General features: G+C 41.1%; 1 protein-coding gene across 1 annotated transcript in view; it reads right to left on the bottom strand.

Annotated features, from left to right (window-relative positions):
- Positions 1-7728: 7728 nt before the first annotated feature.
- Positions 7729-14863, bottom strand: part of LOC139411275 (cardiomyopathy associated 5) — a 64672-nt gene continuing 57537 nt past the window's right edge. Inside the window, exon 13 of the mRNA XM_071157342.1 lies at positions 7729-8736. Coding sequence (XP_071013443.1) covers positions 8484-8736 — 253 coding nt within the window. The 3' untranslated portion in view covers positions 7729-8483. The remainder of the gene's footprint in view (positions 8737-14863) is intronic.

The raw sequence follows: 14863 nt of genomic DNA on the forward strand, positions 1-14863 counted from the left end.
ACACAGACGTTTCAAAATAAGAGGCTCTTCCTGATTGGATTATCCTCAGGCTTTCGCCTGCAATATCAGTTCTGTTATACCCCAAGACAATATTTTTACAGTTGTCAATGATATGCATATTCTAGCATCTGGTCATGAGAAATAGGCCGTTTACTTTGGGAACGTTATTTTTCCAAACATAAAAATAGTGCCCCCGAACTTCAAGAGGTTGTGAACGATGTTGAATGGGTGTAGACAAAGAAGAGCTCTCCAGTAGATGTACCAAAATATTCAAGGGCCATTTTCTCAAAAGTGGGGTTACAAGCTCATAAACTTTCAAAGCAGGATTACTTTCCCATTGTTCCTCAAAGCAGTGTATGATATACAATTTTCTAGCTCTGAACCTCTACTCTTTTATCCAATGTAAAAAAACAATTTCAAATTTTGCTACATAGGACTGGATTGCGCTGTTCAGTCACAAATGTTAATGAACATCAAACGTATACATACAATGCAGATTCCTTTACCTCTAGTGTCTAATTTTAGGCTCACAAGTTGACAGTTCCCATGTGGATAATGCAGAGACAGAGTCAGAAAAACAATTTCACACATCAGCGAGCTAAATTATACAAAATACTAACTTCCATTGCATGGGGTCTGTCCATAGGCAGTTAAGCTCAATATCAGAAGGCTCCACTGCAGGGAAAAATATGATTATTTATAGCTAGATCTACAGTAGCTAACCAGTTCTAGTTATATTGCGGTCAGAGAAACCCAGCCCTCACTAAAAAGCTATCTAGCAAGACGCATATTGCTTTGCAAGCAACATTTACCATTAACTAGCTAACGTTGGCAATACAATTATATCTAACACATATGAAATCTAGATATTAAAGCTTTGAGGTGTTAGCTAGCTCGGTGAAAACTCTTGCTCGCAGGCTGTTTAAGAAAATATATTCTTCCTCTGTCACCCGCCAGGTAAAAAACACATTTTAAATTAATGTTATGATTATATTATCAAATAAAATTTGATTTTTGGCGCTGACACCTGCCCTTCTCAATCTGGAGAACTTTCAACATTGCAACAGCTGCTCTGTTAGTTGGAGGTGGGCTGGGGGCAGAGCTTAGAAGCATTTCAAATTGTGATTGACAGCTCAGGAGAAATATATTTCTAGGTTCATGTATCTCTTTTAGAAATAAACATAGCTAATATTAGTATGTTTAATAAATGGCAGGTAGCCTCAATAGTTGCATAATTAACTTTAAACTTTTGCATGCAAACCACACTTTGGGAGCCTCATGCCAAGCTACCAGAGGTCAATAGACTCAACATTAAACAATTCAGCATGATACATGTTAATTAAATATGTTTTTGCACCACATATATACCAATTCTATATATATTTTATGTGCTCAACTTCTATATTTAATGAATACATTCTGGAAATGTATGTTAACACATGTCGAATTCCCCGCATATATATATATATATATATATATATATATATATATATATATATATATATATATATATATATATATATATATATATATATATATATATATATATATATATATATATACATACACACACACACACACACATTATAATACATGAGTTTTCCATATGGGGAAACTATTAGTGTGTATAAGATACTACTGTAAAAAGCTGTATGAGCTATGGAATAGCAGTTTCCTGCACTTTGTAACACAGTGATGCAGCATTACTCACCAACAGCTTTTTTCTTTGTTTCAGAAACTCTGACTGCAACCTTTTTTCGTAAGGTAAGAGTTATAAATACATGTGTGAATGACAGAGAGAGAGAGCGCGCGAGAGAGAGAAACTACAGTAAACTATTGCGCTCGTGAGACGTCAACCAACGACCACGTTACCTAATTTTGCATGTCACAAAATTTGGATCTGATGAACGCACGTCCCAATGGAAAAAGCTACAATGGAAAAGCATCCTATGCATCCAGTGTACTTGCCTAAGAGAAAAAGTTACCAGGCAGGACAATTCATTCGTTCAAGGCGACCTATATGCTGCTCCTTGATCTGCGCGGTGAAGTATGGGGGCTGTGCAGCTTTGTGAGCAAAAAGCCTTCAGCGCACGGAGGGCAATATAACGTGACGCAAGACTACTTTTTGATTGAGTACCCAGTGAATCATCAATGCAGTAATTCCAGATTGACTGTACAAACATAATAGAATTCATAAACATTTACCGGTCCGACGCTTTGGTGAGGTGGCTACCTTGGAGCTTTCATGTTCGTGAACTTGTGCTGTGCTCCTGATTGAGCTCTCACCTTAAGTAGCCTAGGGTCTATACTTGGGTCTAGTGACCTCTCGTGGACGTTTGGAGCCTTTCCATATTGTAGATGTCACAACCAACGCCTCGACCACGCAAAATGGTAAACTGCATCATCTGGATATATGTGCAACAAAAGTTCAACATTCACTTTCTGATACCATTTCTGTAAAGCAGCCTACGCATACAATTTGATAGATACGTTCGATGAATCCAACAGAAGCACTGCCTCTGCAACGCAATGCAGCAAGGCAAAGGCAGCATTCAATTGGAAATTAATGTACTTCTGGTGTACCAAAACGCAAGAACACTGTCGGCGTGATCAAGGTGTAAGTGGAGTATGGGTGCATCCCAAAAATATCTCCTTTCTCCTGAAGTGTGCACCAGGTAAGTACTTTCCACAAATCTAAACACATTGGATTGGTGGAGGCAATTTGTGTTGTGTTGTCACAAGTTAGGGGTGGTTAGGACGACGAGCACGCAGATGAGCTTCCCTGAGACGGTTTCTGACAGTTTGTGCAGAAATTTTTCGGTTGTGCAAAGTTTCATCAGCTGTCCCTGTAGCTGGTCTCAGACAATTCTGCAGGTGAAGAAGCCGGATGTGGTGGTTCTGGGCTGGAATGGTCAAACGTGGTCTGCGGTTGTGAGGTCAGTTGGACGTATTGCCAAATTCTCTAAAACAACGTTGGAGGCAGCTTATGGTAGAGCAAGGAACATTCAATTATCTGGCAACAGCTCTGGTGGACATTCCTGTAGGCAGCATGCAAATTTCACACTCCCTCAAAACTTGAGAAATCTATGGCATTATGTTGTGTGACCAAACTGCACATTTTAGCTTCATGATATGCCACACCTGTCAGGTGGTTGGATTATTTTGGCAAAGGATAAATGCTCACTATCAGGGATGTAAGCAAATTTGTGCACAACAATTTTGAGAAATATGCTTTTTGTTCGTGTGGAACATTTCTGGGATCTTTCATTTCAGTTTATGAAACTCTTTAAATTATGTGTTTATATTTTTGTTCAGTGTACTTCATTACTGATTTCCCCTCTCTCTTTCTCTCTCTTACGAATGTACACAGATAGGACCATTCACACAGTTCAGTCACTCAGCCATATCCAGTGGACATGATGCTATAATGCTATATGATACACTACCACCTCCTACAACATCCTGATGAGAAGCATTAACGCTAGCCCCATGACTGTAAGTCTGCATATCTCTCTAACCCTGCTGTACCCTACTGTGCTGAGACAATATGACTCTAGAACAGTTTTACAGTATTTTACTAATTGAATGCTCAACTGTGATTATTCTCTCTCTCAATTCAATTCAAAGGGGCTTTATTGGCATGGGAAACACATCTTAACATTGCCAAAGCAAGTGGAATAAACAATCACAAATTAACATTTAACTCTCCCTTTATCTCTTTCTCTCCCTCTCTTTCTCTCTCTGTCTTGACAATCCTCACAGTTCACTCACAGATGATACAGTTGAAGTCGGACGCTTACATACACCTTAGCCAACTAGATTTAAACTCAGTTTTTCCACAATCCCTGACATTTCATCCTAGTCAAAATTCCCTGTCTTAGGTCAATTAGGCTTTAATTTAAGAATGTGAATTGTCAGAATAATAGTAGAGAATGATTTATTTCAGCTTTAATTTATTTTATCACATTCCCATTGGATCAGAAGTTTACATACACTCAATTAGTATTTGGTAGCATTGCCTTTAAATTGTTTAACTTGGGTCAAACAGCCTTCCACAAGCTTCCCACAATAAGTTGGGTGAATTTGCCACCATGATGCTGCCACCCCCGTGCTTCACGGTTGGGATGGTGTCTTCGGCTTGCAAGCCTTCCCCTTTTCCCTCCAAACATAACAATGGTCATTATGGCCAAACAGTTATATTTTTGTCTGGCTTTTTTATGGCGGGTTTGGAGCCGTGGATTCTTCCTTGCTGAGCGGCCTTTCAGGTTCTGTCGACGTAGGACTCGTTTTACTGTGGATATAGATACTTTTGTACCTGTTTCCTCCAGTATCTTCACAAGGTCCTTTGCTGTTGTTCTGGGATTGATTTGCGCTTTTCACACTAATGTACTTTCATCTCTAGGAGACAGAACGCGTATGCTTTCTGAGCGGTATGATGGCTGCGTGGTCCCATGGTGTTTATACTTGCGTACTATTGTTTGTGCAAATGAACATGGTACCTTCAGGCGTTTGGAAATTGCTCCCAAGGATGAACCAGACTTGTGGAGGTCCACAATTTTATTTCTGAGGTCTTGGCTGATTTATTTGGATTTTCCCATGATGTCAAGCAAAGAGGCATTGTGTTTGAAGGTAGGCCTTGCAATACATCCACAGATACACCTCCAATTGACTCAAATTATGTCAATTAGCCTATCAAAAGCTTCTGAAGGCATTAAATCATTTTCTGGAATTTTCCAAGCTGTTTAAAGGCACAGTCAACTTAGTGTATGTAAACTTCTGACCCACTGGAATTGTGATACAGTGAATTATAAGTGAAATAATCTGTCTGTAAACAATTGTTTGAAAAATTACTTGTGTCATGCACAAAGTAGATGTCCTAACCGACTTGCCAAAACTATAGTTTGTTAACAAGAAATTTGTGGAGTGAAACGAAAAAACAAGTTTTAATGACTCCAACCTAAGTGTATGTAAACTTCCGACTTCAAACCTATGCATCTGTTCGCCACAGTTGAGTAAAAAGAAAATGGTAGGGGTGTGGATCAGAAAACCAGTCAGTATCTCTTGTGACAACCATGCAGCGTGACACATCTCCTTCGCATGGACTTGATCATGATTGTGGAATGTTGTCCCACTCTTTAATGGCTGTGTGAAGTTTCTTGATATTATGCGGGAACTGGAACACACTGCCTTACACGTTGATCCAGAGCATCCCAAACATGTTCAACGGGTGACATGTCTGGTGAGTATGCAGGCTATGGAAGAACTGGGACATTATCAGCCTACAGTAATTTCCTTGCTACATGGGGCCTTGCATTATCAAGCTGAAACATGAGGTGATGGCGGCGGATAAATAGCACGACAATGGGCCTCAGAATCTCGTCACGGTACCCATGTGCTTTCAAATTGCCATCGATAAAATGCAATTGTGTTCGTTGTCCATGGCGTTGAAAAACGAGTTTTAATGACTCCAACCTTAGTGCATGTAAACTTCTGACTTCAACTGTATGTAGGCTGGTTGATGGCATCTGCAGGCCTGTTTGAGGGACAACTGGACAGAACATATCAGAATTATTGTACTTCAGCTGAGATCCTCCTCTCCTTGCCTGTCCTTTTAAGAAAATACCCTTCTTTACACTTCCTATTAGGCATGATGCTATCAAAGTGTGTCTGTCCATTTATCTCATGTCATTTGGTATTATCTCTCTTTCTGTCCAGGATACATCAGAGGAAGTTGTCTTGCTGTTGGCACCAATTCCATCCTACTAAACTTTGTTCTCTCTTGTTCAACTGCCCAATGTTTAAATTTGCTTCAAATATGTTTTTTACTGAAGGGTGACAGATGACACTTGTATGGAGGGCTGTGGGTGTGGGGGAGAGAATGGATGTAGATGGGTTTGGTTGAAGAAACTCCCTCTCCCCTACCTCCCTTCCTTCTCTTGATAGGGAATAAAAGTGAATGCTGCATTTTACCTGTGACCCCAAATCAAATATTTTATGAGTCACAAGCTAAGACAAAAACACATATATTACTTTCTTTACACATCTATTCACTACTGGCCAAATGCAGTCACCAATCTCTTCAGACAGCATTTCCAGTTTTTAGGCCTGTTTAAAAAAATCTAAGGTAAACCAGTTTATATTTGCCATAATAATAATATTCGGGAATCAAACCCACCTGCCTGGCATTACAAGCACCATGATCTACCAACTGAACAACAATGGACCACTTTGGATTAAGCTTACAACATGTGATAGACTGTATTATTATGCTTATGTATGTGATGGTACTGTAGGTACAATGAGGAATCGAATATTCTTCAATCTGTCATGGGTTGAAGTTACCATTATTAATCGTGTGCCAAGTCTCATATATGGCTGAATTGTAGTGTATTTAAAGAATATGCCTTGTGTTGTACAATTCTTATACGCTAGATGGCAGTAACGTGCTACCACCTTCAAAGAGGTCTGTAAGTTTTTCTATTCGCCCTTCAAGTACTGAGCAAATGTCCAAATTAATGAATTCTCTGAATTTGCATTGCGAATGTTGCTTTTATAGATACTAGATATGACTGGTTGTGATCCAGTCACATATGGAACATGTGACATGCAAAGTTCAACTGGGTAATGTTGAGCCCCCAACTCCTGTCTGTCACTCGCCCCATTAATAACTTACGGTAAACATATACAGTGGTGACCCGTCATTTTGAGCCACACATTTTTAGCAAAATAAATGCTGTTTTTTTTTTGGGGGGGGGGGTGCTTTCCTGTTTTGCATGTTATTGTGGCATTAACATGTCACATATCAGATTGCAAACAATGTAAAAATTAATATATATATATGTAATTGTGTTAACTTGTGTTGCAGCACTTTTCCATGCCACATTTTTTGCATTCAGATCACAGTACGCATGGTAGCTTGTGTCAAATATAGTGGGGTGCCCTAAAACAGCCAAAATCAAGCTCTCTTTCAAGTTGCATGACTCAGTGAGTCAGTGATTCCACAGTTTGTTTGCACGAATCTTAAGAAGCATATTTGCTATTTTGTTCGTCTCCTGTATTTTATTTTAGGGTGGGTTGGGTTAGGGCTTTGCTGCATTGTCATGTATGTTTGTTCATCCTGTTTATTAAAAATAAATTTATACTTTCCCGCAAATATCTCATTGAATTTGTCCAAGAATATTAATCTTTAATTTTGACCTAATGTTGCTCATTCATTATATTGTTTTAGGGCCAGCTTCAAACCGTAACGCTGAAGTTCCACGCTATAGTATGATTGAAATGTAATGGCAATGTTCTCTGTTCGTGGAGACTGCATTCATGGTAAAACGTGCATATGTCAGCTCAATTGAAAATTACCATTACAAATCAAGCTCGCTATAGCGCTGAACTTCAGCGATACGGATTTAATTGAGTCCTTAACCTTTTAGGAAGTGATGACATTATTTGTTGTAATTGCTCCTGATAACGGCATTCTCTGGTTTAGTGCATGCTGTCACATCAGTCCCAAGCTGTTGCAGTTGTCAGGAGCCGCATGTGTTGTCTTTCAGTTCATAAAATTAAAGATCCTTCTAGATCTCCTTAGGAGTTTATTCAGTGCTGTCTCAAATACAAAAATAACCATCTCTCCATCAGACTCTAACATGAAGACATTCAACAAAGAGAAAAAACTTTAATTCATCATCTTTCAGAAATGATTCCAAACAAACACACAGAAGAGATTCAAACATATCTGTTTACAAGGTTATTTATACACCAGTATTCACAACATGAAACACAAGTAGTGCTATGGTTTTAAACAAAATAGTTACTAGTATCTTTATCCACACAATCTCCAGGTAATGAACTTGCCTTGCAAGTAGCTCAGTGGGCTAACACAGTATTGAGTCACACAGACTACCTGGGTTCAATACCCTGGTAGTTACATACAGTTTAATGTGCATCTCGGCTGTGTGCCTACTGTACCTACTAAAGGCTCTAGGAGAGATGAGTAAGAGTGCTGAGAAAAGAGAGGAGATACTGGAGAAATTAAAGCACACAAGACAATTGACAAAACATGTTAAAAAATATAGCCAAAAGATGAATTAATACTAATCTCAGAGATTAAACATTTCACCTCAACAAGAACACTCCGTCAAATTCACAAGAGAAATAAAACAGCAATAATTGAGTGATATTGCTCTGATTGTTTTTCCTATTTATAAAATATTTTTCCTATTACCTTCAAGATTGGCACTTTCTTTCAAATCTATACTACTGAAGCAACTACAGTTCTTCCTCTCACTCCTGTCTCTTTCATCACTGAGTCAGTGAATGTCCTGATACAGCTATAGCCACCACCCTCATCGGGGAGAGTCCAGAGAGATTGGCTATTTATTCCATTAAAAGTGTAGCTATCACTGTTCTAGCTTTATAAAATTTGATTTCTATTAAATCCATGGGTACTTATGATCACATATCTTGCATAGGGATGTTCTGGTGCTTGGCTAGCTATGCTTGGCGAAGTCGGCCACCTCCAGGGCCATGCTGACTTTCAGGCTGCCTGGCTGCTCCATGCCCAGGACAGGGTGGCATGGCTGGGTGAAGCAGTGGGCGAGGGTCCCGAGCAGCTGGCCGCGCTGGGTGTTATAGAAGGACAGACGGCCTTGCTTGTAGTCTAGCAGTGTGCCAATATGAGAGGGCACCTCGCCCACGAACACATCTGACTGAACACTGCCGTGGAGCAGCTCAAACCGACAACTAGAGAAAGACGTGAGGGAATAAGAGAGAGGGAGTGAGGAAAAAAAACATTGAGATAATGCTAACTGACAGTAAAATTAGCTTAACGCAGCACTGTTTTAGTACCATATCAGAAGAAGTTGCATTAAAAAAAAACGCAGCAACAATGGTTTTCGATGGGGGTAGTACGTAGTGGGAGGGCCGTTGTGATGCTCTGTTTTTCCATCAGAAAAGTTGCGTTTCCGTCAAACAATTGAAAACGTAGAACACTGTTTTTACCTAATCACTTCTCCTCACCACTACGCCCTCAGAGCAGGCATATCGCTGGTTCAACACGTACCTGTGTTTTAGTTTCAATGTGATTGCAATGTCAAAATGGGCTCCATTTCACCTTACAAAAACAATGTTTTAATACTGGGCGGGGCCATACTTGCGAAAATTAGAAACAGTTTAACTTTAAGGAACAATCAGCAGTTTAAACAATAACAATGAGTTCTCCACACCACTGTTGGGCAAATTATAAATGTTACCTTTATTTTACCAGGGAAGACATATTGAGACCTAGGTCTCCTTTTCAAATGAGCCCTGCACAATACAACACATAAATACACTATATACAGTACCAGTCAAAAGTTTGGACACACCTACTAATTGAAGGGTTTCTTTATTTTGACTATTTTCTACATTGTAGAATAGTGAAGACATCAAAACTATGACATAACACATATAATTATGTAGTAACCGAAAAAGTGCTAAACAAATCAAAATATATGTTATATTTGAGATTTTTCAAAGTAGCCACCCTTTGCCTTGATGACAGCTTTGCCCACTCTTGGCATTCTCTCAATCAGCTTCATGAGGTAGTCACCTGGAATTTAAATTAACAGGTATGCATTGTTAAAAGTTAATTTGTGTAATTTCTTTCCTTCTTAATGTGTTTGAGCCGATCAGTTGTGTTGTGACAAGGTAGGGGTGGTATACAGAAGATATCCCTATTTGGTAAAAGACCAAGTCCATATTATGGCAAGAACAGCTCAAATAGGCAAAGAGGACTGACCGTCCATCATTACTTTAAAGACATGAAGCTCAGTCAATCTGGACATTTTCAAAGAACTTTGAAGGTTTCTTCAAGTGCAGTTGAAAAAACCATCAAGTACTATGATGAAACCTGCTCTCACGAGAACCACCACAGGGAAGGAAGAACCAGATTTACATCTGCTGTAGAGGATAAGTTCATTAGAGTTACCAGCCTCATAAATCAGGAATTAACTGCACCTTAGATTGCAGCCCAAATAAATGCATCACAGAGTTCATGGAACACACACAATCTCAACATCAACTGTTCAGAGAATCAGGCCTTCATGGTCAAATTGCTGCAAGGAAAACACTACTAAAAGGACACCAATAAGAAGTGACTTGCTTGGGCCAAGAAACACGAGCAATGGTCATTAGATCCGGGGGATTCTGTCCTTTGGTGTGATAAGTCCAAATTTGACATTTTTGGTTCCAACCACCATGTCTTTGTGAGACACAGAGTAGGTGAACGGATGATCTCCGCATGTGTGGTTCCCAGCTTGAAGCATGGAGGAGGTGTGGTGGTGCTTTGCTGATGACACTGTCTGTGATTTATTTAGAATATACGGCACACTTAACCAGCATGGCTACCACAGCATTCTGCAGTGATACGCGGTCCCATCTGGTTTGCACTTAGTGGGACTATCATTTGTTTTTCAACAGGACAATGACTCAAAACACACCTCCAGGCTGTGTAAGGGCTATTTGACCAAGAATGAGAGTGGTGGAGGGCTGCATTAGATGACTTGGCCATCACAATCACCCAACCTCAAAAAAAATGAGATGGTTTGGGATGAGTTAGACTGCAGAGTAAAGGAAAAGCAGTCAACAAGTGCTTAGCATATGTGTGAACACCTTCAAGACTGTTGGAAAAGCATTCCAGGTGACTACCTCATTAAGCTGGTTGAAAGAATGCCAAGAGTGTGCAAAGCTGTCATCAAGGCAAATGGTTGTTACCTTGAAGAATATCAAATATAAAATATATTTTGATTTACAATGGAAAGCATAGGGGCATATCCAAATACAGCTCCCAGATTACAATTCCTATGGCTTCCACTAGATGTCAAAAGTCTTTGTTCAAGGTTTCAGGCTTGTTTCTTCCAAAACGATGAAGGATTATGAGTTTTAATACGGGTACTTAGAGTTGGAAATCAGTCTGTGTGCGCATCTGCTAATATTTTACTATTGAACATACTTCTTTCCATATGAAATATTATAGTTTAACTACATTTTAGGGTACCTGAGGAAAACATAGAAACGTATTTTCACTTGTTTTAACAAGATTTAGCGATAGCTTTTTGGATTCTTTTCTCTGCATGTTGAACGACTGGATTACTCAAAATCAATGGCTCCAACTAAACTGACTTTTTGGGATATAAAGAAGGATTTTATCTAACAAGTGTGATGAAAACCTACTCCAGAGCGCTCAGAACCTCAGACTGGGGCAAAGGTTCACCTTCCAACAGGACAACGTCCCGAAGCACACAGCCAAGACAATGCAGGAATGGCCTCGGGACAAGTCTCCAAATGTCCTTGAGTGGCCCAGCCAGAGCCCAGACCTGAATCCGATCAAACATCTCTTGCGAGACCTGAGATAAGAATGGGAGACACGGGCCTCCAGAGTGTTGCAGCAGTCTAAGGCACTGCATCACAGCCGGGTATGATCCCAGGCTGTGTCTCAGCCAACCGTGACCAGGAGACCCATGAGTCAGGACACAATTGACCAAGCATTGTCCAGGTTAGGGGAGGGTTTTCCTTTTTCCATCATGCTCTGACTACTTGTGGCGGGCCGGGTGCCTGCAAGCTGACTTCGGTCGCCAGCTGGACGGTGTTTCCTCCGAACACATTGGTGCTTCCGGGTTAAGCGAGCAGTGTGTCAAGAAGCAGTGTGGCTTGGCAGGGTAGTGTTTCGGAGGACCCATGACTCTCGACCTTCACCTCTCCCGAGTCCATACGGGAGTTGCAGCGATGGGACAAGACGTTTAATTACCAATTGGATCTCACAAAATTGGGGTAAAAATAATGTGAGAAACTTCTCAAATACAGGTGTGCCAAGCTTGTAGCATCATACCCATGAATACTCAATGCTGTAATCGCTGCCAAAGGTGCTTGGGCCAAATCAAGGCCAGTCCGGATCAGACTAAATCTGAACCAAAAATGACGCCTATGATTGGTTCAGATCTGGTCCTGACCAGAAATCGAATTCTGTGGATGAGATTCCCTAAAAACAAGCCACTTCGCTATAGCTATGACTTCTTCATAGCAGGTTAGGAGACTTAGGGCTAGGTGTCCCACTATCGGAGCACCTGTCGACATCTTCCGGTGAAACTGGAGGGCACACAATTCAAATAAATAATCATACAAATGATGGATATTAAACATTTGGGTACATACTAGTGATGCTAGTCGGGAAGGTTGGCGCGGGCAACGATCGGTTGAAGAGCATGCATTTAGTTTTACTAGCATTTAAGAGCAGTTAGAGGCCACGGAATGAGTGTTGTATGGCATTGAAGCTCGTCTGGAGGTTTGTTAGCACAGTGTCCAAAGGGCCAGAGGTATACAGAATGGTGTCGTCTGCATAGAGGTGGATCAAAGAATCACCCGCAGCGAGAGCGACATCATTGATATATACAGAGAATAGAGTCGGCCTGAGAATTTAACCCTGTGGCACACCCATAGACTGCCAGAGGTCCGGACAATAGACCTTCCAATTTGACACACGGAACTCTATCAGAGAAGTAGTTGTTGAACCAGGCGAGGCAATCATTTGAGAAACCAAGGCTGTTGAGTCTGCCAATAAGAATGTGATGATTGACAGAGTTTAAAGCCTTGGCCAGGTCGATGAATACGGCTACACAGTAATGTCTTTTATCGATGGCGGTTATGATATCGTTTAGGACCTTGAGCGCGGCTGAGGTGCACCCATGACCAGCTCGGAAACCAGATTGCATAGCGGAGAAGGTACGGTGGGATTTTAAACAGTCGGTGATCTGTTTGTTAACTTGGCTTTTGAAGACTTTAGAAAGGTAGGGCAGGATAGATATATGTTTGTAACAGTTTGGGTCTAGAGAGTCTCCCCCTTTGAAGAGGGGGATGACCGCGGCAGCTTCCCAATCTTTAGGGAGCCCAGACGATACAAAAGAGGTTGAACCGGCTTGTAATAGGGGATGTAACAAATGCAGCAGAAAATTTTAGAAAGAAAGGGTCCAGATTGTCTAGCTCAGCTGATTTGTAGAGGTCCAGATTTTGCAGCTCTTTCAGAACATTGGCTATCTAGATTTGGGTGAAGAAGAAATGGGGGAAGCTTGGGCAAGTTGCTGTGGGGGGTTGCAGAGCTGTTGACCGGGGTAGGGGTAGCCAGATGGAAAGCATAGCCAGCCGTAGAAAAATGCTTATTGAAATTCTCAATTATCGTGGATTTATCGGTGGTGACAGTGTTTCCTAGCCTCAGTGCCGTGGGCAGCTGGGAGGAGGTGATCTTATTCTCCATGGACTTTAGTGTCCCAGAACTTTTGGAGTTTGTCAAATCAAAGTGCTGCAGGATGCAAATTTCTGTTTGAAAAAGCTATCCTTTGCTTTCCTAACTGCTTGTGTATATTGGTTCCTAACTTCCCTGAAAAGTTGCATGTCACGGGAGCTATTCAATGCTAATGCAGCACGCCACAGGAAGTGTTTGTGCTGGTCAAGGGCAGTCAAGTCTGGAGTGAACCAAGGGCTATATTTGTTCTTAGGTCTACATTTTTTTTGAATGGGGCATGCTTATTGAAGATGGTGAGGAAAGCACTTTTAAAGAATAACCAGGCATCCTCTACTGATGGAATGAGGTCAATATCCTTCCAGGATACCCGGGCCAGGTCGATTAGAAAGGTCTGCTTGCTGAAGTGTTTTAGGGAGTGTTTGACAGTGATGAGGGGTGGTCGTTTGACCGCGGACCCATTATGGACGCAGGCAATGATCGCTGAGATCCTGGTTGAAGACAGCAGAGGTGTATTTAGAGGGCAGGTTGGTCAGGATGATCTATGAGGGTGCCCATGTTTACGGATTTAGGGTTGTACCTGGTATGTTCCTTGATAATTTGTGTGAGATTGAGGGCATCTAGCTTAGATTGTAGGTGTTAAACATATCCCAGCTTAGGTCACCTAACAGTACAAACTCTGAAGATAAATGGGGGGGGGGGGGGTGGGGTAATTAATTCACATATGGTGTCCAGGGCACAGCTGGGGGCTGAGGGGGGTCTATGACCTCCACATCACCAGAGGAAGAGAAGAATAAGGGTACTGCTAAAGGCTATAAGAACTAGTCGTCTAGTGCGTTGGGGACAGAGAATAAAAAATAGCAGATTTCTGGGTGTGGGTAAAATAGATTCAGGGCATAATGTACAGACAATGGTATGGTAGGATGTGAGTACAGTGGAGGTAAACCTAGGTGTTGAGTGACGATGAGAGAGGCTTAAGGACAACAAATTCAAGGTGTTGGAGTGGTCATCACACAGCCCTGACCTCAATTCTATAGACAATTCAATTCAAATACTAATTGAGTGTATGTAAACTTCTGACCCACTGGGAATGTGATGAAAGAAATAAAATATTAAATAAATAATGCTCTACTATTATTCTGACATTTCACATTCTTAAAATAAAGTGGTGATCCTAACTGACCTAAAACAGGGAATTTTTACTAGGATTAAATGTCAGGAATTGTGAAAAAATGAGTTTAAATGCATTTCGCTAAGGTGTATATGTGAACTTCCGACTTCAACTGTATACTGTTTTTGCATTAGGACTACACACCCGATTCAGAGGGGCTGGCCCACCTCTGTCCAGTGTCTGTTCTTTTGCCCATCTTAGTCTATTATTTTTATTGGCCAGTCTGAGATATGGCTTTGTCTTTGCAACTCTGCCCAGAAGGCCAAGTGTTGTTTCCTACCTTCACCACCTGGGGGTGACCCATCAGGAAGTCCAGAACCCAGTTGCACAGGGCAGGATTCAGACCCAGGTCGTGTTAACACGTTTAAAAGTCTTACTCACATCGGCCACGGAGAAGGAGACAGGCCACGTCGGTGGCACGGTGTTAT

This window comes from Oncorhynchus clarkii, chromosome 6, assembly GCF_045791955.1.
Source record: "Oncorhynchus clarkii lewisi isolate Uvic-CL-2024 chromosome 6, UVic_Ocla_1.0, whole genome shotgun sequence".
Classification (NCBI taxonomy): Eukaryota; Metazoa; Chordata; class Actinopteri; order Salmoniformes; family Salmonidae; genus Oncorhynchus; species Oncorhynchus clarkii.